General features: G+C 45.9%; 2 protein-coding genes and 1 non-coding gene across 3 annotated transcripts in view; 2 read left to right on the plus strand and 1 right to left on the minus strand.

The window, feature by feature from the left end:
- Positions 1 to 1,249: 1,249 nt before the first annotated feature.
- TTC24 (tetratricopeptide repeat domain 24) lies at positions 1,250 to 14,441 on the minus strand. Its single transcript, XM_033136149.1, has 10 exons — positions 13,565 to 14,441; positions 12,561 to 12,776; positions 11,362 to 11,490; positions 8,059 to 8,180; positions 6,839 to 6,958; positions 6,020 to 6,123; positions 4,641 to 4,786; positions 3,398 to 3,539; positions 2,218 to 2,297; positions 1,250 to 1,305 (listed from the first exon to the last, which is right to left on the minus strand). The coding sequence occupies exons 1-10, from the start codon at positions 14,331 to 14,333 to the stop codon at positions 1,250 to 1,252; spliced, it is 1,884 nt and encodes a 627-aa protein (XP_032992040.1). The 5' UTR covers positions 14,334 to 14,441.
- Positions 14,442 to 16,959: 2,518 nt separating this feature from the next.
- LOC117039337 lies at positions 16,960 to 17,149 on the plus strand. The gene has a single exon (XR_004425757.1). It is a non-coding gene; the product is annotated as a U2 spliceosomal RNA (small nuclear RNA).
- IQGAP3 (IQ motif containing GTPase activating protein 3) overlaps positions 17,055 to 26,459 on the plus strand; it is a 40,698-nt gene continuing 31,293 nt past the window's right edge. The window contains 8 exon segments of the mRNA XM_033136190.1: positions 17,055 to 17,133; positions 20,339 to 20,426; positions 20,783 to 20,930; positions 22,917 to 22,994; positions 24,417 to 24,493; positions 24,697 to 24,764; positions 24,953 to 25,066; positions 26,250 to 26,428. Of these exon segments, the coding sequence (XP_032992081.1) occupies positions 17,082 to 17,133; positions 20,339 to 20,426; positions 20,783 to 20,930; positions 22,917 to 22,994; positions 24,417 to 24,493; positions 24,697 to 24,764; positions 24,953 to 25,066; positions 26,250 to 26,428 (804 nt within the window). The 5' untranslated portion in view covers positions 17,055 to 17,081.

Here is a 26,459-nt window from a genome sequence, read left to right on the forward strand (position 1 = left end):
ATCCTTGCTGGCGGCGAGGCTCCAAACTTTGGCTGGCAAAGGGTCTGGCAGGAGTTGGTGCAGCCCTGGAAAGGAAAAAGAAGCGAGTTCCAAAACTGCTCTGTGGACCACCACAGCAGGGGTCCTCTAGGGAAGGGAAGGGCCACAGCTCAGTGGTAGAGTCTCTGCCTTGTATATAGAAGGTCCCAGGTTCAATCCCTGGCATCTCCAGGAAAACTAAGATAGGAGAGGCTCTTGCCTGAAACCCTGGACAACCACTGCTGCCAGTCAGTGCAACTTCAGTCCATGTTGCTTTTTAAAAAATGGGTCTAGTAGAACCAATTTTTGCCACATGACTCAAATTGATTCATAAATAAATAAATTGGTATGTATTTCAACAATCCCAAAGTCTGAGAGTCAGTAACCCAGATATTGTAAATGTGGTTGTAAACAACCCCATAGAAGTAGACAACAGCGATTAGCCAGACTTTGTTGCTGGTTGCGAAGAGGCCCCCAAAATGTAGGTCCACCACTAAGGTGAGGTGGCTGCCTCTCTGGACAGGATCCACAGAGGCAGTAGATCCAACCTCCAAGGAATGCAACAGCGGCAGCAACTGCTGCAATGCACTCCTTGGTGGCTGGATCTGCTGTCTCCTTGGCAAAAAAAAAAAACCCTCCACGCTATGCCACAGTGGCATCATGGCAAATAGGAGCCACTGCTGGTCTCCTCCCACCCTTGCTTCCAATGGAGATCTTTATTCCCCCTTTGTTCCTGATGTAGAGCTTCACTCACCCTTTCTACCATGGCTGGGGGAGGGAGGTGGGAAGCACCATTTTGTGGTTTGCCTTAGGTGCCAAAATGTGTTTGGCTGGTAAGGCGAGTCACTGGGTGGACAGTGCCTTGGGCTTGAGCCCTGTACATCTGAAGAAGCGTCTCCACCCCAATCGTTCAGCCCAGACACTCAGGTCCAGCTCCGAGGGCCTTCAGGCGGTTCCCTCATTGTGAGAAGTGAGATTACAGGGAACCAAGCAGAGGGACTTCTTGGTAGTGGCGCCCACCCTGTGGAATGTCCTCCTATCTGATGTCAAGGAAATAAACAACTATCTGACTTTTAAAAGACATCTGAAGGCAGCCCTGTACAGGGAAGTTTTTTTTACTGTGGTTTTATAATTTGTTGGAAGCCGCCCAGCGTTGCTGGGGCAACCCAGCCAGATGGGCAGCATATAAATAAATAAATTATTATCCTTATTATACATTGTGTGAACCGACCTACCTCTCGAAGATCCTTGCTCTCAGTTGACCAGACTCACACTCGTGGGGGCCTGCTGGGTGTGACATAAAAACAGCAGCATAAACCCAAGTTTATGGCAGTGTTTCTCAAATGGACTGTGGCCTTGCCACAACCAAAGTACTGTGGCAAATATTCCATCAATTTCCAAACCGCGCTATGATTCCAATTTCAACAGCTGTGGCTTCCTGCAAAGAATTCTGGGAGCTGTACTTTGTTAAGGGTGCTGAGAGTTATTAGGAGGCCAACATTCCCCCTCACAGAGCTACAATTCCCAGAGTTCCCTGAGAATATCAGGTATGGATGGTAACTCCACCCTTAGCAAGCTACAGCTCCCAGGATTATTTGAGGGGAAGCCATGGCTGTTTAAAGTGGTATCCTAGTGCTTTAAATGTACGGTGTGAATATGGCCTATGTTAGTAAACTGCAAGCTGGTTATGCCAAACTCTACCTCCACCACCATTTTGTGACTCGTGGTCTACAGTAATTTCTTGCCCTCTCTCAAGTGAGCCCTGGGGACGGCCTCAGAACCTTTGAATTAGGGGAAAGCCATGAGAGGCCATGCTGTTTGTCCTACTTAGAAATATTCACTTTGGAAAGGCAAGATTTTTCTGCAACAGGCCTCCTCAGTTTCTGACCCAAGCAAGCCATCTCTCAGCCATCCAGTCTACAGAACCACCCACTAACAGTAGCTCGGTCTTATCTGGATTGAGCTTCAGGACAGATGAAAGAAAGGCTTTCATTCATAATTTACCCCTCTTGGTTAAGGTTGTGCTCAGTGCTATTTTTTTCTAGCAAAAGAGGTGCCAGATCTCACCATGAACGCCTTCCTTTGTTCTCTTATAATGACAACACCCACCTGAGAGATGCCAGAACTGAGTTCCTGCTGAAAAAAAGCCTTGGTTTTTCACCTTCTGAGCAAGAGCCCTGCAGACACCACTGTACTTACTTAGTTGTGAATGGTGGGACTTCCTGTTCTGTAAGCAGCTATGGCAGGAGGGATCCAGGTGCAGAAAAGCATTGAGATTGCTAGAAAAGAATAAAGGATGTCACTGAGATCGGATTCCCAGATTCACAACTTAAAGTCTAAACCAGGGGTGGGCAACCTAAGGCCTGTGGGCCAGATGCAGCCCAATTGCCTTCTCAATCCGGCCCGCAGATGGACAGGAACCAGTGGGCATTTTACATGAGTAGAATGTGTCCTTTTATTTAAAATGCATCTCTGGGTTATCTGTGTGGCATAGGAATTCGTTCATCCCCCCCCCCCCAAAATATAGTCTGGCCCACCACATGGTCTGAGGGACGGTGGACCGGCCCACAGCAGAAAAAGGTTGCTGATCCTTGGTCTACACTATGTCTTTTTTCTGTCTCCTCCGTTTTTGTTTTTTCAAACGCACAACATTTGGAAGGGAGACTTTGGGTGGAAATACTCCTGGAAAAACAGGCCTTCTCCTTCCCCAAATCATTCTGGGTCCAACTAACTTGTCCATTGAGCTCAATGGGTCTACTCTGACTATGGCTTAACACTCAGCCATGGTTTGGTGCAGAGTCAGGGTGATGGCGGATCAGATGAAGAGTAAGGGAATTTGTTGCTATTTATTTATTTATTAAAGGGACCCAGGTGGCGCTGTGGGTTAAACCACAGAGCCTAGGGCTTGCCGATCAGAAGATCGGCGGTTCGAATCCCTGTGACGGGGTGAGCTCCTGTTGTTCAGTCCCAGCTCCTGCCCACCTAGCAGTTCAAAAGCACATCAAAGTGCAAGTAGATAAATAGGGACCACTCCGGCGGGAAGGTAAACGGCGTTTCCGTGCGCTGCTCTGGTTCGCCAGAAAGCAGCTTTGTCATGCTGGCCACATGACCCGGAAGCTGTCTGCGGACAAACGCCGGCTCCCTTGGCCTATAGAGCGAGATGAGCGCCGCAACCCCAGAGTCGGACACGACTAGACCTAATGGTCAGGGGTCCCTTTACCTTTACCTTATTTATTTATTGCAAAAAAGGTAAATAAATGTTCTAAACTATTAAAGGAAAAATATGTTTTGAACGCCTTCCTTTTTTGAAATTAAGGGCACGTGCAGATATACCCAGTGCCAGCAACTTTTGGGGAGCAGCTATTGCTTCTGAGCTGACCTGTTAGCCTGTGTCTGGTTGCGACAGGCAGAAGTCCCCATGGGCTGCTTGGTGTCTTCAGTGCTACTGCTGACAAACATGGCACGTCCATTCGGAATTCCAGGAGTGGAGATCCTGTCTCCATGTGTTGCAGCAACCAACACTACAGGAAGATAAAGCGTTGAGAGGCAAAGTGGTCTCTCCGTCACCTACAACACAGCTGTATGGTGCCCATGAAAGGTCTCAGTAAATACCCTCTCAAAACACAATGCATGAAGGACTGTTTTCTCTTCCTGCTCAGTTCCTGTTTGCACTGATTTAGACTCTCCCATGTTGAACAAGCTCCCTTTAAACATATCCTCATTCCATTGGAAGCCAGGACTGGACACTCACCTCCATTTGATCTGAACAGAGGGTATGTGCAAAAAGCTGCTCTCTGTGAGCGCGTGTGGCAATGGCTAATGCAGGTACCTTTTCCCATTGATGGGGAGGCTGATGGGGGGGAACATACCCACACCATTTTGTGGTGCTCTCTCTCTTTCTGCCCTTTTAGATGTGACATTAATTTTGCCTTTTGCCACACCACCACTGCAGACATTTCGTGACAGCACTTGATCAAAATTCCACTGTCCTCAAAAGGTTGGCGACCTGTGATCTACCTATTTCACCTCAACTGCAAGTTCAACACTTCACCACCAGATTTGGCTCTTGTCTTCACACATCACACTAAGTCAAGGTTTGTGCTAACCACAGTTTGAGCTTCCATATTCACCACAGGCCAACCATGGTTAAGAGCTGCTCAGCATAGCCATCTCGAGCTGCAGTTACCTCTGCAGGTTGAGGAAGACCCAGAACTCTAGGTTTGTCTGTTTCAGACTGATCTACACTATACATTTAAAACACATCCAATGCACATTTAAAGCATATGATGTCCCCCAAAGAACCCTGGGAACTGTAGTTTGCCCTTCACAGAGCTACGGTTCCCAGCACCCTTAACAAAAGACATTTCCCATGATTATTTGAGGGAGGTTGTGTGCTTTAAATGTGCATCTGATGTGCTTTAGATTGTGTGGTGTGGATCTGCATCACACCAAACCATGGTTGGCACAAACCTTGGTTGGCAAGCCTCACCTTAGCAAGTCACGGTTTCTTATTCATAACTGTGGTTTGGCCTGATGTCTGACTTGAGCCTCCATCTCTGTACCAGGGGGGAAACTGCACCATGCAGGGAAGACTGCAGGACCAGAAGTAGAGAGGAGGTTACCTGATGCTCCATGGGCAGCCTGCTGTGGTTTCAGTTGGCTGCTATGAGGGACTACCATTTCCCCCCACTGAGATCTCTGGTTCCATGGAGCCGGTGCAGACTGCTCTTCTATGGGCTGCGCCTGGTGGCATTGTTGTGTGACAGAGCTGCAAAGAGTTACGAAACAAAGGTGTGATATTCAGACAATACAAATTTTATTCTGAACCTGTGATGGTGCCTGTGTGTGGCCATGTTTTTAATCTGGTGGTTGTAAGCTCAGGATTTCCTAAAGATCAGCCATGACCAAACAGTGTTCATGTGTTATTTCTAATAATAATATTTGGAATGTATTTTTAATTGAGATAATATACATTAAATGAACAAGATAAACACCACGCAACAAGAAAATGTTAAACACTCCCTTCTCTCGCCAGAAACCAGGAAAGTATTCTTGTCCATACTCTATTGTAAGATTTTCAGTTATGCTCATTTACTGCCTATTATTGTTTTCCCTTCAACAGGGAGCTTGAACATCATATCATCCTAGTCTACGTCACCTAAAGGAATGTAGTTTTAACAAAGGGAAAGCTATCAGGAAGTACTGAAGCAAATGGCATGTGACTCGCCCACACTCCCACTTGTCCTGTGCTTTCTAGGCATGGGTCAAGCACTTTTTAATTTATTTATTTTAATTTATTAAATTTGTATACCGCCCTTCACCCGTAGATCTCAGGGTGGTTCACAACATAAAAATACCAGATGAAAACACAAAATACATAATGGAAACAAGAACACAGGGAATAAAATTGAACCCTGAGGAACAGCACACCAAAGGCTCCATGGGGCAAAAGAACAGTCCCCAAGCAGCATCCTCTGGAAATGTCTCTCCAAGGAGTACTGGAACCAGTGCAAAGCAATGCCACACACAGCCCTCAACTAAGACAGACTTTGCCTCACCACTTCCCCCCGGACAACCTGCTGTTTGGCATTAAATTGGAACCAACGGCAGTCTGCGGAAAACTCAATTCAGTGCTGAACCATGGCGTTCCCAGGGCAGTACTGGTGGGGCAAATGGATGTGTGAATAAGCCCATGGTGTTCTCCATTCTGAACATGTTAATATGTGTAAAAAATGGCCACCAAGTGGCATAGAAAGTGTCTGTTTCTTTCCCATCTTCAATACTGCTACCTCATGGGCTGTTCTCCATACATTCACAAATCATAAATCTGATTCTATTATCTTGTAAATTTTGCCAAGTTATTCAGTCCACTTTTTATTTCAATAATTTATATTCTCTCTCATCTCTGGAAATCAGTCTAGGGAGAGAGAGACAGTAAGGAGACGAGGATCCCAGAACTTGGACAGAGGGGCACCATAACATGCACATTTCCCTTACTTACGATTCGCTGGCATGGCACAGCGTGGGAGGGAGGCTCTCATTCTTACGATGCGGCAACATAGCAAATCGAACCTGGCTTGAGGTCTGTGATGAAGGAAGCTGTTTCTGAGCAGAGAGCGAAACGGTCATAGCTAGGGTCCCAATGGAGAATCTAGCCCAGGCTTCCCTAACTTCATGCCCTCCGGATGTTTTAGACATCATCCCATGCTGGTTAACCCAGATGGTAGTCAGAGTCCAACATCTTTGGAGGGCACCATGTTGGGAGGAAGCTGATTTAGCCCAACCCCCTGGCTTAAAAAAATACTTCTACATGTTTCAATTATTTTTCTTACTAGGAGGAAGTGAAACAGCAGATGAAGTATAATTTTGCGCTGTAATTTTCTTCTTACCTGGCTGTTCTCCCTCTGTGTAACATGTTAGAAGATTCTAGCACAGCTGTTAAAACAGATGTGGATTGCTATAAACATGTGGGAGACTTCAGCCTGTATCTGGGTCCCATGTGACCGCCCCCCCCCCCTTTTTTTAAAAAAACTTGCCTCAAAGAACTGACATGGTTTGCTCATCATGCTTAATGTTTATATTATGTTTTTGGACATGCTGTAAGCCGCCCAGAGTCGCTGAGAAAACCCAGCCAGAGGGACGGGGTATAAATAAAATAAAATCATCATCATCATCATCATCATCATCATTCCTCACCAGTAATTAATAATGTTTGTGAACATTCTGTGACATTGCAAATGCTTGTCCAGTGGTGGGTAGGGCAGGGGCTCACATGTTCAATGCCAAAGCAATGGCACAAGGTGGCAGGCAGGGAACTCACCATGGAAGCAGACGGAACAATCCCCCCACCATGGAAGAAATTGCTGTTCATAGACAGTTTGTTCTGGAGGGCATCTGTAAGTTTGTTCACAATTCGCTCCTGGGCTGTTCCTGAGACATCCTGGCATTAAAGAAAAGATATATGTAATAGGTTCAGTGAAGTTAGTGCGGATTCAGAATTTTCTTTAGTTAATCAACTAACTAGCCAGCGTATTAGAGCTATGGAGCCTTGGTGTAGGTTCACTGGTTGTTCTTTTCAGGTTTCTAAGATGAAAAGGCACGGTTTTCTCTAAAAGGGGTGAAAGCTTACAAGTTTATAACTTCTTGTTATTAGAAGCAAATACCACCTCAAGGATTTCCATCTGGGTCTCACGTCTACTGATCTTTGAAACGAGGGCAATAACAGACAACAACCATTGTTCACCTCAATCAAATTTGCAACAGACATAGGACACTTCCAGATGATCTGTGTATCATCCTGATTTGTTTGTGTAGAGGTTACGAGAAATTGCATCAACGCAAGTGCTGTCACACACTTTCCAGCCCATTTCCCCAACACTTTCCTCATCACTAAAAGTCCGATCTTCTGGGGAAGCTAGTTTGTTGTGCATGACATCCCTTGTCCCATGTGGTCTTGTTGGAGGCACTGCCACTGAGGAATGCTTGGCTGGCACTGACCTGTGACAGAGCCCTTTCCATGGTGGTTCCTCATTTGAGGAATGCCTTCCCTAGTGAGGTGCATCTTGTCTTCCTCACTGTTAAATTTCAGGAGAAATTTAGAAGTATTCCTGTTCACCTAGGCATTTGACAGCTGAAAGACACCGTTCCTGCCCCCCCGAGGCCACGGACTGAGACAATGTTTTTAAATGTTTTTAGAATGTTTTAAAACTGTTCTTAGATTTTATTTTGTGATGTTTTATCATTGCTCTGTCCATTGCCCTGTGCTCCTTCAGGAGCAAGCAGGGGATATAAATAAATTAAGTAATTAAAATTTAAAAATAGCCAACCATAATTGCGCAACCTGAATTTGCCGGTATGTGACTGAATCCCACCCAAAAAAGAGTGTCAGTCTGGAAATGCCATCAGTTACTCCAAATTCCTAAATTCTGAATCCACATTGAGCAAGTCCATTAAACAGCATGTCAGCAACAGGTTCATTTTGTATAATCAAAATACAGGCTGGAATTTAAACGCAGAACCAGCTACTGCAACAAGCCTTACCTGGCATTTAGAGAGCAAGGTAAGTGCCTCTTTGTAATACAAAATGGCTTTGCCAGGGTCTCTCAGGTGAGCGTGTGATGCCCCAAGCCCTTCATAAGCTTGCCATTGGCCTGAAAGGTCACCTGTGTAGAAAAGGAGGAGAACGGGTTGGAGGGAAACAGAGCAGGGTTCAGTCTGAAGAACAGACAAATGAGCCCCCTATTATTTATTTTGTTTTACTTATAAAAAATATTTTGATACTGCTCTTTGTAAAAAATATCAAAGTAGAAATAGACTATTGTGGAAGAATGAACTCTTAATTGCCTGCACAGATCCAGTGGCATAGAGAAGTTTTCAGCAGACGTTTAAAAGTTGATACTGAAGGTGCTGTCTGAATCTCTACTTTAAAAAAACAAGATTTTATTAAAGCTTTTTCAGAATAAAATAAGGTGAAAAAACTAATCTAAATAAAAACAAAAACAGAGGGGGAATGAGAGAAAAGAAAAGGGGAAAAGGGGAAAGGGAAAACAGAAAAGAGAAGAAATATAAAAAAGGACTTCTGATTTTCTGCTTGTCAGTTACATAAAATAAATTATTCAAAATATTCACTCTAGAATGACACCGAACTGATCTACGTACCTGTACTTTCTGTTAGGCAATATTTCCACAATCTTCCAACCTAAACAGATCAATTCATTTTCCTTTTTACACAAGAAGTCCAAAAGGGGTTCTATCTATCTTATCTATCTATCTATTTTTAAATGTCAGCAATAGCTTATATCTAACCAAACATATCAACTTTGTCTCCAATAACTTCAACAACCATTCCTCCATATCCTCTATAATAAAGTGCAAGTGTCTCTGCGTCCAGTCCCTGTGTCCGTGGGATTGCACTACTACGCATGTGCCCCACGGACAGCTGTTGGGACGTGGAGCGCAGACACTTCGGGCGGCCGGGCGAAACTGTTGAAGCGGCGGGTGTGCGCGGGCATGCGGCGGGTGCGTGCTCACGTGGACTTACTTCTAAGCGGCAGCGGCTGTTACAAGTGGCGGCGGGCGGGCGATGTCAAGCGAGAGCTGCTCAGTCAGCTCTGCACATGTCCCCGACGTTGCTAGGGCAACAGTTTGACCACATATGTTCTAGCGCCCGTTAATTTAACGGGGTTAATGTACTAGTTTAACAACAATAATACGGTAAGTCTTTCCATCTTTGTCCACACGAGACTCTCTGCTGTGATCCTATAGTTCTTTACTTATTATGTATTCATCTGTTTGCACCCAGTTCTGTATCTTCTGTTCTCATTTCCTGTTGTATTTGCCATGGTTGATCCCTGGCTGAATCTCTATCAGAGGAGTATTCGACAGGGCTGGACCGATGACACAAAAGGCTCAGGTTCCTGTTGCCATCAAATGAGCCTTGTCAACTCAGGGAATTACAAACGGCACTCCTGCAGATGAGATTACTTCAATGAATGAGCTGGGATATCAGGGTTAAAGCAGTCCCTGAGGTACCCTGGACCTAAGAGGTTTAGGGCTTTGTAAATGAATGCAAGGACCATGAACCTGGCTCAGTAACAAATGGGCAGCTAGTCACTGCAGTTACATTTCTAAGTTCTGGATGCCAGCTGCTAATGGGTTGGCTGGGACAATGGCCACACAGCCACTTGGTCTGTTGTCTGTAGGGTTGGGGGAGAAATGTGAGTCAGTTCACATTTAAAGCAAATTCTCATTTTCCAAAACAACGTGCAAACCGAAACAAAGCTAGCCTTCAAAATTCTTCCTTATCTGAATTTTGTAATGCAGCTCTCCTGCTAAACAATTGGTTCCAAAAGAATCCATGTTTTAAGGGAAAGCATAAAAATTGGTATATTTGTGAAAATGCCATGCACAAATGCAAGATTGCTCACAAAAAATGTGCACACAGGTGTTTATTAAGAGAAATTTGCACCAAAATGCTGATTAATTTTCATGAGGATTTTTTATATATTAAAAAAAAACCATTGCAAATTGCTGAACAATGTGAAGGACTGAATTTAAGACATGACAAATGAGAAACAGAGAAATGAAATTGGTGAATCCTTCTATCCCTTGTAGCCTGATTTTCAAACTTGAATGACAGTAAGTGAACACATGGTTATCGACTGCCACAGTGGGAGAGCAAAAGTGTAATATATATCGTTACTCCTCTTAAGTATTGTGTTCCTAACCAGAGTTCTGCTGCCAGTCACGACATGTATCTTAAGTTTAGGAAACTCCCAGAAGCCAGACTCCCTATCAACAGCTCCCCCAGCGACTTTCAGGAAGAATGCAGCCTAGGGGCTTTGGCCCTTTAGGTTGGCATTAGGTACGCGGGTGGCGCTGTGGGTTAAACCACTGAGCCTAGGGCTTGCTGATCAGAAGGTTGGCAGTTCAAATCCCCGCAATGGGGTGAGCTCCCGTTGCTTGGTCCCAGCTCCTGCCCACCTAGCAGTTTGAAAGCACACCAAAGTGCAAGTAGATAAATAGGTACCGCTCCAGCGGGAAGGTAAACGGCATTTCCGTGCGTTGCTCTGGTTCACCAGAAGCGGCATAGTCATGCTGGCCCCATGACCCGGAAACTGTACGCCGGCTCCCTCAGCCAGTAACACAAGATGAGCGCCGCAACCCCAGAATCGGACACGACTGGACCTAATGGTCAAGGGTCCCTTTACCTTTAGGTAAGGTAAACAGAAACACAAAAGTGAAAGGAAGTGCCCCATAGATAGAGGCACTTGTTATTGGCTGCCAGTTCACTGCTGGGCCCAATTCAGGGTGCTCGCATTACTAATCAAAGCCCTAAATGACTTAGGTACCACATATCTGAAAGACCACCTCCTTCCCTACAGACCCTCCCAGGTATTAAGAGCAACAGAGGGGGTCCTCTTAGTAGCTCCGTCACCCTGATAGGTTTAGGGGTGGCCCCTGGAGGAGGCCTTCTCTGCAGCAGCCTCTAAATTGTGGAACTCTCCACAGAGTTGCGTCTGGCCTATTTACTATCCAGCCTCTTTATGCTGGCCTTTGACACCTGAGATGTGTGTCTTCAGGATGCTCCCTATTTTTCTGAATATATTATGTTTTCATTCTTTTTAATTCTGAATTTTAAATTGTTGTAACCTGCCCTGGGATTTGCTGCTGAAGGGTGGTAATAAATCTAATAATAATAATAATAATACATGAGTTTGGACCTGCCTTCACTGCTTTTTACAAAACAATTACAACCCCTTTTGGCCTTGGTGATGCAGGGTGGGAAAACACTTTCCCTGGATCTCTCTTCTTTCTTTCTCGTCTCCACACCTCATTTCTCACCTGAGTCCTTGAAAGCTTGGAGTGCATGAAGATAATGTTCCCCAGCAGCTTCGTGGTCATCCAGTTGGCTCAGCGCATAGGCCAAGTTGCCAAAACACTGTCCCTGAGCTCTCCTGTTTCCCAGGGCACCTGCACAAAAATATTGACAAATTGTGGGTTCCATGAAGCGTTCTACCTATTGCTGAACATTTTTTGTTTTGTTTTCACAGGCCCCACTCTTGTGCCTCACACAGAGAGATTGGGGAGGGGGAGCAAAGTGTTCCCATTCATTTGACATCTGGGCCAGGAAAAAGCTTCACCTGATGGGTTTTTGCCTGTCACTCTGTTTTAAAATGCACAGGAGGTGATAATGTTCAATCCAAGATGTGTAGTTAGGCAGCTAGTAAAAGGATTGCTGAACAGGGACTGAATTCTGAGGCAAAGCCATTTTTGTGTTCAAAAGAACTGCCCAGTTTTCTGACATCACTATCATATTAAGTTCCACCAGTGTACATAGGGCCTTAAAGAGCTTTGTTGGCAAAAATCATCAAGTCCTTGCTTCAAAGGAGCTTACGATCTAAAACAGACAACTGGGAAAACAACAGCAGTAGTGAGGAGATCTATTTGAAAAATAATAATGCTGCAAATATGAGGGGACAGCGCTCACCAACCTGGTGCTCTCCATATGTTTTGGACTACAACTCCCATCAGCTGCAGTCAGTAAGGTCATGCTAACCGGGCTAATGGGAGTTGTAGTCCAAAATGGCCATGCTGGCTAGTGCTGATAGGAGTTGTAGACAGAAACATCTGGTGGGCACCAGGTTGCCATAGGCTGGTGAACAGATAGATTTTTCTTCTTTTTACTTATGCTATCTTTTATTCACTCCCTACTTGCCCAAGAGGTTAAAAGTTGGCTCACATCCTTCTAGAATTCAGAGCCTCCTTGTTTTTGTAGTGCTGTTTTTTTGCTTTCAGTAAACAGATCTCCCCACTGAGGATAGCATTCCATGCATTTGATGCCCAAAGTTCATGGTGCAATAAATCTTTCCTGATTACAAGGCTCTTTAAAAAATATTAAGTGTTACTTTATCTCAGATTTCACCACTATACCCCTTTTTGTCTCTTGTTTTCTATATCACTTTGTGTGTTTCTTCTCAGATCCCATCTGGGCGTTTGGACAAGTGACCTGGGCCAGTTTGGTGTCCTCTACAGCAACTTACTGTGTAGTGAGGCGGCCCTCCGGTGAAACCCCAGAGCCTTCCGGAAGTTCCCAAGGGTGTTATGTGCAGCCCCAAGGTTCTGAAGGACAACTGCTTCTTCACACCGGCCGTCAGCATCGGTTTGGCAAAGTGGAAGAGCTCTCTCAAAGCTTTCCGCTGCCAAGGAGAAGATCTTGAGCTGGGAGAAGCAGAGCCCAATGTCATTATAGAGTTTTCCTGGGGTGGGGAGAGAGGGGGGAACAGTGTACATTGATAAATATATGAATCAATTTAATATTAAAATAGTTTTATAGGTTTGAGGGGTTCAGTCTGAATGATGCCAAGAGGGAACCTGGTGAACAGGTCCAACTAATTCCTTTGTTAAGGTAATGGCCCAGCTGGTCAGTTAAGTGTCATGATTTACATGTCCAAGACATGTTGTCATAGAGACAAATGGAAGGGCCTCTTCCCACCTCACCTGATTCCTAGGTAATACAATAAGGTTGCCAGGTCAGGAGCATCTCAAACCCTGATATTTCAGGGCCCAACCTGAGACCTAGGGGAGGCTCCTGGTAATGTCACAGAGATGCACGTTAATTGGTAGAGGGGGAGTGGAGGAAGGTAGACCACCTGGAAGGTCTATACTATAATTTGCTGCCAGCTCCTGCCAGTCTGGAACTTGCAATCTGCATGTGCAGTCATTACATACACACACACACACACACACACACACACACACACACACAGTGGGGGGGCACTCTTGACCACTTGCAGATTCAAGCCCTTGACTCACCACCTGGAGGCTCAGGGCAGTTACAATATAAAATCACAATATAAAAACATAAAATACATAATAAAAACAATAACAATAACAACCCAATAATCCCCCGCTCCCCAACAAATTTTAAAAGGGCATTGGATGTCAATCAGCCATAAGCCTGGTTAAAAGGAACATTTTTGCTTATGGTACACAGGCATCATGTGGCTGGCCCAAACTCTTCCTTTCAGGGTCTCTTAAGACATACCCAGCAGAGCTTTGTTCGAGAGATGCTCACACAGCAAACGGCACTCGTTCAACACCTTGACGATCTCGCTGGCGCCATGCTCTCCGCTCTGAAGCATATAGTTGCCGGCTTTGCTGAGGGCCACTGCGGCGGCTTCTAGGCTCTCGACTTCCACGTAGGCCCGGCCAGCTTCCTGGAAGCACTGGGCGGCCCGTGAAGGGTCTTCCATGCCCAGGTAACAGTAGCCCATCTTCATGTAGGTGCTGGCCTCACTGCCGGCCTGGACCGAGTGGTAGTGATCCTGGGCCTTGCGGAAAGACTCCAAGGCCTTAGGGAAATCCCGCAGGCCTTCGTGGGCTGCCCCAACATTGAAGAAAAGGTCCCCGAGATGCTCCCCGGCTTCACCTTCCTCAGAGTGGGATTTGAGGAGGAACTCCAGGCCCCTCTCTGGCTTCCCGGCCTCCACGTAGGCGGCGCCCAAGTTGAAAGCACACACCTTCCGGGCCTGAGCACTTGAGGTTTCCAAGGAGAGGGCAAAGGCCTTCTTGAAGCATGATAAGGCCTCTCCAAAGGCGCCAAGCTGCAGGGCCTGGTGGCCAGCTTTGGTGAGGTCTTCAATCTTGGCTTCTTTCCTCAAGGGCACCTCGCCTTCCTTCTCAGGTTCCTCAGGTGCCTCTGCCTCTGCCTTTCCTTTCCATTTCTTCTTTTTCTTGTTGGGCACCTTAGAGCCCTGCCGTCCGCCTTCTGGGCTGAGCTGTGCCTCCAGTACAGAGGATTCCTCCAGAGCCATCAGTGGTTGCTGCTGAGCTGGTGGGAGTCACAGGGAGGACATCCAATAAAGCGGAAACCTTGTCATCGTTTCATGTTGTTAACAGCACTTGCAATACGCCACCTGTTTCAAAATCAGCTCAGGAGGTTTAAAAAAAGAGAGGGGGGTGCCAAGCGTCTTCCGGAGACCTGGACGGATGCAAAAACAAAGAGTAGGGAAAACTTGATGTTGAAGCAAAGGGGAAGAAGGGAGAGGAGAGATAACAAGAGGAAATTGGGTGAGTGTTGGCTTCAGCTGTTGAATTTATTCCTGTTTTGCAGCCGTGAAAGAAAGAAACAGGAGCCCCTGTGCAAGAAGAAGAAGAAGAAGAAGAAGGAAAGTTTTTAACTAATTTATTTAAACACATGCCTACAATAATAATAAAGGTCTATGACTCACCGAGATGAAAGTCAGTAATATTTTTCTAGTGAACGCTGACGACCTGGCATAGGATTTGTGGAGCTACAGATCACTTTTGCAAATGCTGTCAAATGTCAGCATCACGCAGGAAAGTTCATTTGGTGAAATTTTCCAGGGTTTCTTATTTAAAAGACTTTTTTATGTGCAGGCTTTCTTCGTAGACTACAACAAACATTTTTCAAGGTCATGTACATATATGGCTTTCAGATGTGCAATTTGATGGAGGCCTTTTGTAGGAAAATGTAAGAAATATTCACCATGCCAATCTCCCAGTCCCTGCAGAGCAAACTCTGGCCTCCCTCCCTCCTTCCCATGATGGCTTGCGAGGATTCAAGTTTCTTTTCAATATGTCTGAGACATGCTGACTCTCTCCATGACAACCAGCTCTAACAACTGAGGACCCACATCTCTCTCTCTCTTCCCAAGGTTACCTGTGATGGTATTTCCATGCAGCCAGTCTCCTGTTGCTTTTTAAAGACACAGGTACATTCTTATTTGATGCACAGACTTATGTGCCTGGCAGAAGTATGCAAGTGTAAACAAAGCATTGGCCAGGATGTGTGGGGATCTACCTATTCATTTTTGTGTGTTTATTTGGATTAAGCCTTGGTTCTAAAACCAGTGTCTTAGACCTTAAGAAAACATCTGAAGGCAGCCCTGTATAGGGAAGCTTTTTAATGTGTAATATTTTATTATGTTTTTATATATGTTGGAATTCACCCACAGTGGCTGGGGCAACCTGGTCAGATGGGTGGGGTACAAATAAATTATTATTATTATTATTATTATTATTATTATTATTATTATTATTATTATTATTATTATTATATCTCTTTGGTCACATCTCCTACTGTATGATCTGGCTTCTTTGGTCTGAGGACCCAGATGCAGGGAATGCTACTTTAGCTCTTACATTTTGGGATCTAGGGGACATCCAGGGTGCAGCGTGAGATCTCCTGCCTCAGGCTGGGTAGGCAGAGAGCAGCAGTGGCAGACTATTACTGGCTTTTATTGACAGCATCTGCTCCCCCTTTCTGTGTGTGTGTGTGTGTGTGTGGTGCTTGGTACCCCCAGGTGTGGGACTGAGGTCAGGTGTTCGTGTTTTGGAGTCCCAGGGGGAGGAACTGGATAGCAATGTGCCAAAAGACATTAGCACACTTAAGGATCTGCATAGTTTTGTGCAGTTGCGTAACAGAACTCATCAACTCAGCATTTTGGCTAATCTACTTTATTTACATATAAACACACACGGAGCACTGCAACATGGCTCCCTCTCTCTCTAGCACCAGACAGCAAAGAGAAAGAACAAAGGACAATAGTCCCACTTCACGGAACACAGTAACACAAACATCCTGTCTTGTTACTTCCCACTCTGTGGAATCAAAACACATACTGTCATGTGATAGAGTAGACAATAATCCCATGACTGTAGAAACAGGGAATGAATTTCCAACAGTGCCCACATTTGCTCCCATCTGGACTTAGGAGGTAAACTTTTTGCAAAACACCTCCTAACAAAAACTACCAGCAATCATAGGTGTAGCCAGGTGGGAGCAGTTGCCCCCTCTAAATCAAGTAAATACTGTAAATAAAAATACCTAACTAACTGACCAATTGAGTGGCAGATAGCTCTGCCCTCCCGCTAACAAAATTCCTCCCCCCACCCCTGCAACATAAATCCTGGCTACGCCCATGCCAGCGATGCTCCAAAGATTTGACATGGCATTCTAGGAAAGGGTTTTTGTGTGATTCATGTAAAGTTTATGCAAATATGATTTGTGCAAACCACAGACCAATCAGCAAAGTCCCTTCCAACACTACAATTCTATGATTCTGTGAAATGAACGAGGCGCAGAGGGTCCCTAAATTTATGATTAAAATGACCCAGCAGAAGGCTGTTCACACGGAGGGGGACGGAAGAGCTGCATTTGTGCAGGAATAGCAAAGCAAGCAGTCCCCACTGTGGTGGTGAGCACTTGAACCTGCAGCCGTGTCCTCAGAAACCTAATAAAATATGCACACGAAAGCTCATACCAAGAACAAACTTAGTTGGTGTCTAAGGTGCTACTGGAAGGAATTTTTTATTTTGTTTTGTTTTGACTATGGCAGACCAACACAGCTACCTACCTGTACTCAGAAACCTAGGCTAGAATGCACTGGCACTGGGCATTTGTTCCAAGGAGGGCATATCACTTCCCGATCTTGTGGCTGAGATTAAAGTGAAGTATCTGGGTTTTTTTTTTACAGTTTAACATTTTGTTCACACCTAGAGAATATACCAGATATTAAAGAGATTTTTGAAACTGGGAGATGGATTTGTGGCTTGCTCCACGCACTGAACCGGGTATTGCAGTGTTTCCAGGTACAGTGCCATTTCTAAATTTTGGTTTAAAAACAGGTGAGTGAGTTTCTTGTTTTCACAAGTGTTATGCAGAGTTGTTCTTATTTTAAAAAAAGTTGTGGGGTGAACGTAGGGATTAGATGGTAATTGACACCTTTTCCTTTTTTCTCGTGTTGGAATTTTGTAGCAAGCAGTCCCTCCTTTGCTTTGTTCTTTACAGATGCATATAAAAATAGCGAGGAGTGAAAATGGGAACTTCAGACCACGAAAGCTTATGCGACAATAAATTTACTAGCGCGACCTTTTTTTGCCGTTTTTACTTCTTCTCAAGCAGGCTTGACTACAGTAGTCGGAGAACCTCTCTCTTTAATCAGCCCATTTGAAAAGGAAAATGACACCAAGCACGATTATGCGCTCAAAGGAACTGAAAATACTGGAAGAAATACTCTTGAATGTAGCAAAAGGACGCCCATAAATCCGTTTGTCTCTGACAAACAAGCAACAAGAGTCCTGCTGCGCCTTAGGTGCTCCTCCGGAGATAGTTTGAGGACTGCAGCTTCCATCAGCTCCAGCCAGCATGCCCAATGGGTAGGGATGATGGGAGTTGCACTCCGGCAGCTGTTGGAGCTCCGCAGCGGGTTTCCCCGTCACTGGTTTCTGGAAACTGGGGAGCTCGAACACGCTTTGCTCCTCCTTGCTTCCCGGGCTCTCCCTGCAAGCCCTGGGAAGGCGTACAAAGCATCCCGCAATGCTCCGGCCTTGGCTGGGCTCACCAAGGAAACTACAGGTCCCAGGATCCTCCGCGGCGGCCTCAGCTGGAAAGAGAAGGAAGGGAGGCGGCGGGAGATTCAAACTTCCAGCGCAGAGCTTGCTTGGCTCCCCCAGAGGAAGCGGAGCCGCCGGAGATGGAGCAGACCCACCAGCGCGAGGGGTGCGGGCGGGCCCGACCCACTTGTGAGTTACCCGCCGGGGTTGGGCTGAGCTGGGCTGGGCTAGCGGGGGTCGGGCGCACAAGCCCAGAGAGTCGAAGGTGGGGTATCCGGGGAGGGGAATGCAGCACAGATATCTTTCTTTCTATCTGTCTGTCTGTCTGTATTTCAAATTATGTCGCTTTTTTTCTTTTGCATCCCTGGTGAGTGAGTTAGGTGCAATCCTAATCCTATACATTATTTGAAGTCATTATTAAATAATAATTATGATTCTATGAATTGAAGACAAGCAAACGAGATCCACAGTTCGACCACACCTTTGTGGATGGGATCCACCGAAACGTGGCGAGCTTTCAATCTGCCCAGAGCTATTTATCGGACGAAATATTACATAAAAGGGGGAGGGCAAGGAGCAAGGGGGGGGGACTTATTTAACCTGAAATCTCTATCTTGGACCTGAGCCCCTAAGTTTGACCTCATGGCTGCAGCAGCACTCAGCCTAATTAAAAAAGGTCTCCTCCAAAGTCTACCTGTGACAGGAAGGAGGTGCAGTTGAAGTTAGTAAGGCTTTACTTCTGAGTAAATATGCCTGAGGCAGTTCTGGGCGAGCCACAGGGATATGCCCCTGTTCCAGGTGCAACATTATTCACTTACCATGTAATTCTATCCAGGCATATCTACTTGGAAGTAAGTTCCGTTTTGTTCAATGGCACTTACTGCCAGGTTAGTGTGTGCAGCCATCTGCATCTCAAAATACTTTGTATTCCACCATTTGCAGATTTTTCTTCGTTTCTCTTGGTATGTATCGTAACTTACAAAAGGTGAATGAGAATGGAAGTTTATTTTTATTGTAAAATCAGCCCTTAATAAAATCAAGCAGCTGTTAAAACCTGTTTAGCTCCCCATATTGAAATTTTGTGCTGTTGATTTTGACCCATGGACTCCTTGGTCCCCCTCACCACAAAACCTCTGTGGACCAGCAGAAAGGCAAATAACTTTGCTGTGTACTCAGAGGAATTACCGGTAGTTGCTTACCTTAATTAGATTGACAAGCATAATTATCATAATAAATACAGTAATATGAAGCTACCTTATATTATACTCAGACCAATGGTCCATCTAGCTAGTATTGTCTACCCTGACTGGCAGCAGTTCAGGCAGTGGGAGACAAAGTGTATGGTTTGGCCACTGTAGGAAAGGATGCTGGATGAAATGGATGTTGGATGTGATCCTATCAGGCAATTCTTCCATTGATATTTATCCACTCTCACCCAACTGCCTATGAAGCAATGTTTTGTTAACTTTCCTCTTAAAGCAGCAGGGTGTGTGTGAGAGAGAGAGTAAGTACACAGACACACCACACATACTCCTCCTGCCGTGCAAAATATCTGCTTACATGCTTTCAAAAGAACCGTTAGGAATGAAGTGAGTGCCTGTGAAATGCCTTGCCAGTTTGGCAGCAAGGATACAGTTTGGAGTGAGTGAGTCATAACATTGACTGGAGCTGTTTGATCTATGCTTCTGTTTTCTTTTTCTTTCTTTTTCTTTTAATGGGCTGCTTTCCATTCTGGGGGAATGATTTCCTACCTTCTCCAGAACTGCATTTGCTTTGTATGCCAACAGGGCAGAGGCTGTAGATAGTGTTGCTGTTAGAGCACAGCTAGGCTCAAAGTTGGTGGGGAGGAAGCTGTTTCTTGAGACATTCTCTAAACAACTCTAAATGTCCAGAGCTGGTTAGGCTCAGATCTTTTCATGGGAGATAATACTAAGCCCTGGTATGTTATCTTTTACTGGCAGTCTGGCTGGTAATAATGAGGTAAAGGGTAAAGGGACCCCTGACCGTTAGGTCAAGTCGTGGACGACTCTGGGGTTGCGGCGCTCATCTCACTTTACTGGCTGAAGGAGCTGACGTACAGCTTCCGGGTCATGTGGCCAGCATGACAAAGCCACTTCTGGTGAACCAGAGCAGCGCACTGAAACGCCGTTTACCTTCCTGCCGGAGCAGTACCTATTTATCTACTTGCACTTTGACGTGGGATATTCTACTTTATGCATGTATGATGTTATGATATGTTGTAAGACTCTATCTATCTATCTATAATATAATATCCTGAGATATTCTAGGTTCTTTAGAGCTTTAAGTGGCCAAGACCAGCTCCTTGAATTGATTCCAGGGGCAAGTAGCAACTAGAGGCTGCTAGGAGATTGATCATACGTCACCAATCGCGCCAGTCAGATCTCTGAAAACCTCAGTTTGAACTGAGTGTGCAATAGCAGTTTTTGCTTGCTTTCCCCAGATGAGCGCCTTACAGCGGATGAAATGGATGAGAAGAGGCACCAGAACATCGCCTACCAGTATCTCTGTCATCTAGAAGAAGCCAAACGGTGAGGGTGCTTGTGGTCAGGCGAGGGTCTAAGAGGGCCTAGATCAGGTCACTGGGGGAGCTTTGTAGTCCAGTGGGGATTTGAATCCAGGTCTGAGGTCTCTAACTACTACACTGCCGTACCCTGTAGGACAAGGCACACTAGACTGGATGGGCCTGCATTGGTCTAATCCAGAAGAGCTCTCCTTATGTTCTTCTGCCAATATTGCTTGGGGGGGTATGGGGTGGGGTCTGGAAGGACCCCAGAATGGCTTTTGAAGGCACAAGGGGACAGCCATTGAATAAATCAGGCCACCTTTGGGCATGTGTGCCAGGGAAACAAAAGGCATCCTTTCCATTGCTCTCTGCAAATTTCAGCTGGATGGAGGGCTGCTTGAAGGAGGATCTGGCCTCACCAACCGAACTGGAGGAGAGTTTGCGGAATGGGGTCACTCTGGCCAAGCTGGGTCATTTCTTTGCACCTGACGTGTGTCCCTTGAGGAGATTTATGACCTTGACCAGGCCCGTTCAAGGTGAGTGTCTTCCCCTTGCTGATGCTCGGCTCACGACCATTTTGCCTCACGGGGGCTGGTGGGAACTAGTCGAAAACATCTGCAGGGCACAAAATTGGTGAAGACTGGTCTAGATTGAGTAATGGTGGGACTCTGCGTCAAGCAGCTTTAGCTTTGATTTTGATCAGGAGTCTGCAGTTCTTTCACTGGCTCTGTTGGGTCATGTAGTTGCCAGTATCTTCAGTTCCTCCTGCTGCACCTCTGCAGCAGAGCAATCTCTTGCTTTTTCCTCTCTATCCTCAGCCACTCAGCTCTGAGGTTGGAGATGGAAAGGGTAGTGGCTTGTTGGGTTATTGTTGCACGCCCCCCCCCCCAGTCCAAGGCTCTCCAGCTGCCTTGGTTATGCAACACCGCACACGCCCGCCCCCCAAAAGAAGGGAATGAGCCGTGTGCAATGGTGGGGTTGTGACTTCCGCTCCCACCTGCAGCTCCAAGACTGAGACTGAAGCTGGGCTCAGTCATACTTACTGGAGGGCAAGTGTGCCCCTTGCCCCAGAGAGCAAAAATGTGGACCCTCTTTTTATTTATTTCTATGTTTATAATACTTTTTTTTTTTGTCCAACCCTTCATAAGGTCCCAGGGCAGGCTACAGCGATAGAAAATTATTTTAAAAGTTTACAGCTATAAAAGACACAAAACCATTATTAATGGAACAGAATAAAAATTCAGCAAACAAGGTGGGTCCCACAAACATGCAAATCTGATCTATTTCAGAGGCATAAATGCTAAAATACTTTCAAAGGAGAAGCATCAAAATCAAACGTCGAAAAGCTGCCATAATCAAAATAATAAGGGAACAAGTTGGCATGGAAGTAGCTATTTACCTCTCATTCTGTGTAAATACATTAATAGAGATTGGTGGTTCTGCTGCAGTTCATTTTCCTTATAGCGGGCAAATTTCAGAAGGCAGAGCAACGCACAGCAACTGTGAGTAATAGCAACTCACAGTAAATATCCTGTCTTCAGTCCTATCAGATACCACAGAGTCAGTGGTCCAAATGGCCAGGTGCCAGACGTGTTTCGTGACTTGCACGGGCCCAATTGCGACCTTGTGAAGATCTCTGGATGCCAGGCTGGCAACTGGGGAAAGCAAAATGCCACTTACAGAAAGCTCTGAAACCTTTCCTTGAAGCTTTGTTTTGTTGTTGTTTAGTCGTTTAGTTGTGTCTGACTCTTCATGACCCCCTGGACCAGAGCATGCCAGGCACTCCTGTCTTCCACTGCTTCCCGCAGTTTGGTCAGACTCATGCTGGCAGCTTCGAGAACACTGTCCAGCCATCTCGTCCTCTGTCTTCCCCTTCTCCTTATGCCCTCCATCTTTCCCAACATCAGGGTCTTTCCAGGGAGTCTTCTCTTCTCATGAGGTGGCCAAAGTATTGGAGCCTCAGCTTCAGGATCTGTCCTTCCAGTGAGCACCTCAGGGCTGATTTCCTTAAGAATGGATAGCTTTGATCTTCTTGCAGTCCACGGGACTCTCAAGAGTCTCCTCCAGCACCATAATTCAAAAGCATCAATTCTTTGGCGATCAGCCTTCTTTATGGTCCAGCTCTCACTTCCATACATCACTACTGGGAAAACCATAGCTTTAACTATATGGACCTTTGTCCTTGAATCTTGAATTAGTTTTATTCTGGATTGTTTTTATTTGATGCTTTAATGTGTTTTAAAAACCGCTTTGAGATTTGTTCTTTAAAATATAAAGCGGAATAGAAATTGAAATAATAATAAATAGTAATATTAATAATAATAAATCCCACCGGGGGGAGGGGAACGGTGCTTAGGTATTCCGTTGTGGCAACCACAGCCTAGGTTTAAGGAGCCATTTGGCAATTATATATCTGAGTTTCTAACACTGCACACAGTAAAGTGCAGAGAGCTGGCCCTAGGTTTTGGTTCTCAGGCTGCCCCAAATAAAGTGCTGCTTCTTTCCTTCATTCTAGGCCTGTGGGCTGCACTTCCGACACACGGACAACATCAACCGCTGGCGGGACGCCATGAGCCACATTGGATTGCCCACGGTAACAGGTTCACCTTCTAGTCTCTTGGTACCTAAAAAGCTTGCGTTAATCCAGCAGCTGGGAAGCTCCAGTCTGCGAGCCCAACATGACAGAAGTTTATAAAATTATGCATGCCATGGATAGAGATAAGTTTTGTGCCTCTGTTGTGTAACACTAGGACTCATCGGCATTCAATGGCTCTGAATGTTGGAAGATTCAAGGCAGATAAAAGACAGTCCTCCTTCTATGAAACTCGCTCCCGCAGGAGGCAGTGGTTGTCATGAGTCAAAGGTTCTTGAGAGCAGAAGAAGCAGTAAGGCCTAAAAGGCCTACACAATCATTTAAGCCTAAGCCTGCTAACTGTTAACAGCAAACTGCTAAGTCACTGTGACTCGGGTCATGACTCATTCTCCCTATAAAAGTAGCCAGTCTCTCTATGGGCCTCAGTCAGAGAGCTGTATGGATTGTGTATGGAGTAGTCTGTTGAATAGTGCTGTTGTTGTTGCTATGAAAAGCTAAGGCAGACAGAGTGGCTCCAGGACTCTAGTAAATCACTAAGACTGTGCCTCTGTGAAGAGTCAGATAGCTGCTATGAGCACTCTGTGTATGCTCTTTAACTATGCTGTTTCTGAACATGTTTATTTTCTTTAGTAAAGTTTCATTCTGTTTATAAAGAAGACTCTGCGTCGATTAATTTACCACTGCGTGACAGTGATGGCCATCAACCTAGATGGCTTTAAAAGAGGATTAGACAAATACACAGAGGAAAAGCTACCAATGGCTACTAGCCAGGATGGCTATGCTCTGCCTCCACAGTTGGATGCTGTAAATGCTTCCAAATACCAGTTGCAGAAAACCACTTGGGGGGGGGGAGGCCTCTTGTGCATGGGTTTCCCATTAGGGCATCTGGTTGGCTACTGGGAGAATAGGATGCTGGACTAGATGGGCCATTCAGCCAATTCTTATGTTCTGGTGAGTTTCCACAAGAGGTGGGCAATTTTGGCAAAGTTATGCCCACCTGTGCTACATCTGTTGTACATATATGACATCAGGTGTTGGGCAGGTCAAGATGCACCCAGCCCATCTGTCAAACTTGACTCATGGGAGGCTGTCGGAGATAAGGGTTTGGTTCGCTGGCTGGAACCAGTTCCTCACCCCCATCTTACTCCTGTGAATAGTAAAAGTAGCTGTGTTGGGCCCTATGAAATAATTCCAAAATCTATACTAGTGTGGCAGAATGCAACACTAGTGCAGTGTTTTTTTTAATTTACGTCAACTTAAATATTAGCAAAAATAAAGTGCAGCTGCTTGAGTCCTCCAGAGCTCTTCATCAAGCTTCCACGGTGTCTTTGCTGATATTTTGATTGCCCTAATAAAAAAGGCATTTCCCTGATGGGTGTTCTGAAGTTAATCCTTCGAAATTCCACTTCTGTTTTTCAACAGATCTTTCACCCTGAAACAACAGACATCTATGACAAAAAGAACATGCCTCGTGTGGTGTATTGTATTCATGCTTTGAGGTAAGGAGGAACAACCTTCGTATGGGGGTTGGAATTCTGACTGTTCTCCCTCCCACACCATGGATTGCAGCGCAAGTCTTTTGTGGCTCCTCAAGAGTAATGGAAGTTGTTGTTGCTGCTGCTATGAGCATGTTTTGGAGTCTCTTGGGTCCTTTGTGTGTGCACAAGTAAATCCAGATTTTTGTGTGTGTCTTCCTTCCTAGTTTATACCTCTTTAAACTTGGGCTGGCTCCCCAGATCCAGGATTTGTATGGGAAAGTCAATTTCACAGGTAAGGAGGAGAGTTGGGGGTTTCCCTTGTTGACACTTAGTTTGTGTGTTATGGAGCAGATGGAAGACAGCCGTTGACCCTGCGTTTGTTTGCTGTTCACCTGGAAATCCCAGCCCAAGCATTGTGCTCTTTGTGGCTACTGCTAATTGAGTGTGACGTATTGAACTTTTTCTCTTTTGCTGTCCTAGAGGAGGAAATAAACCATATGAAACGTGAGCTGGAGAAATATGGTCTGCAGCTTCCATCCTTCAGCAAGATTGGTGGGATCCTTGCTAATGAGCTCTCAGTGGACGAGGCTGCAGGTAGATAACATTTGTGGAGGAGGAGAGGCCATTTGTGAGAACCCAATGGAATCGCCATGTTTAGGGGCAGTATATCTCTCTGTACCAAGTGCCAGGGAGAGCTGCCTTCATGCCCTGCTTGCGGGCTTCTCAGAGGCAAGCAGCCAAGCGCTGTTGGAAACAGGATACTGGGCAAGGTGAACCTTTGGTCTGACCCAGCTGTGTTCCCATTGCCCTGTGCCAGAAAATGCAAGGAACAAATTGTTCCTCTGAACCAGCAGGGGAGAAATCAAGAAAAAAGCAGGTGGCCCAGAGGGATAGCAGAGGAATGGTGGGAGGAATCAGCTGGGGAGCCCCCAAAAGAAGACGGCTCAGAGCCCGGGGATTGGTGATGGGACGGTGATGAGTGATCAGAGGGAGAAGACTGGAAGGAGGTGTCGGAAGCTGAAGAGGTGACAGGGTTTAGTGAGCAGGAAGAGGCTGTGGTAGAGTGGAGTCCAGAACTGGAGGCAGAAGTGGAGACTGGAGAGGAGAGAGGCCAAGAGGCAGAGGTGGGTCAGGCTGGTGAAGAGGCACGGGTGTCTACCCCTCCTGCTGTAACAAGCTCCCCTCCCCCTGATCTCCCAGAACCAGGAGAAGCATGAGGTGGGAGGAGCAAAGGCAAGAACGCAGACAAAGTCTCCTGATTGCTTGGGAAACACCCTGGAGAGGAGAATTATCCAGCTGTGGGGAGAGGGGACCTTTAGCCTCGGCAACTGCTTCATGGGAGCAAGACCTGAGTTGCTGTGCTCATTAGGCCTGACACTCCTGCGCAAATCCTGTTTTGCCAATAAAGAGTTAACCCCAGCTTGCTCAGTGTGATTTACTGCTGGCTCCCTCATGTCACCATATTAAGCCACATCTACACCACACATTTAAGGAACATGGCTTCCCCCATCCTGTGGGGGTGTCTGTAAAAGTGCACCGAACTTCCTGATTATTACCAACTGCAATAATGAGCTCCACACAGCTGTTGTTCTTTGTTCTTTATTGTTTTGTTTTTGTGTTGCTGTTTTTGAAAAACTCAATGAACATTTAAAAAAAAAAAAAAGAAGCAGGTTCCAAGATGGGAACTGTGCTATGTCACTGTGGGGCAGAGGGCGATTGGCGTTTGTGTCTTAGCTGCCTAACACTGGACTTTGCCTTTCTTATTCCCACCCCCTAGTCCACGCCGCAGTCCTGGCCATAAACAAAGCAGTGGAAAAGGGGGTTGTGGAGGAGACCGTCCTGGTCTTGCAGAACCCCAATGCCATGCTCTCCAGCCTTCGGGAGGGCTTCGGGGCCATCTACCAGGAAGTTCTCTACCTGGCCAAGGCAGAGAAAGCCAAGAACGGGAAGAACCGGGTAAGCAAAGGGTTGCCTGAGGTGGGCACAC

Source organism: Lacerta agilis, chromosome 17 (assembly GCF_009819535.1).
Source record: "Lacerta agilis isolate rLacAgi1 chromosome 17, rLacAgi1.pri, whole genome shotgun sequence".
In the NCBI taxonomy this organism is placed as follows: domain Eukaryota; kingdom Metazoa; phylum Chordata; class Lepidosauria; order Squamata; family Lacertidae; genus Lacerta; species Lacerta agilis.

Coding starts and splice junctions, on each gene's coding strand:
- TTC24 (XM_033136149.1), bottom strand. CDS start 14,333: ATGGCTCTGGAGGAATCCTCTGTACTGGAGGCACAGCTCAGCCCAGAA. Junction 12,777..13,564: donor CTCGAACAAAGCTCTGCTGG/GTATGTCTTAAG, acceptor TCCCCACCCCAG/GAAAACTCTATAATGACATT. Junction 3,540..4,640: donor GGCTGCCCATGGAGCATCAG/GTAACCTCCTCT, acceptor ATCTTCCTGTAG/TGTTGGTTGCTGCAACACAT.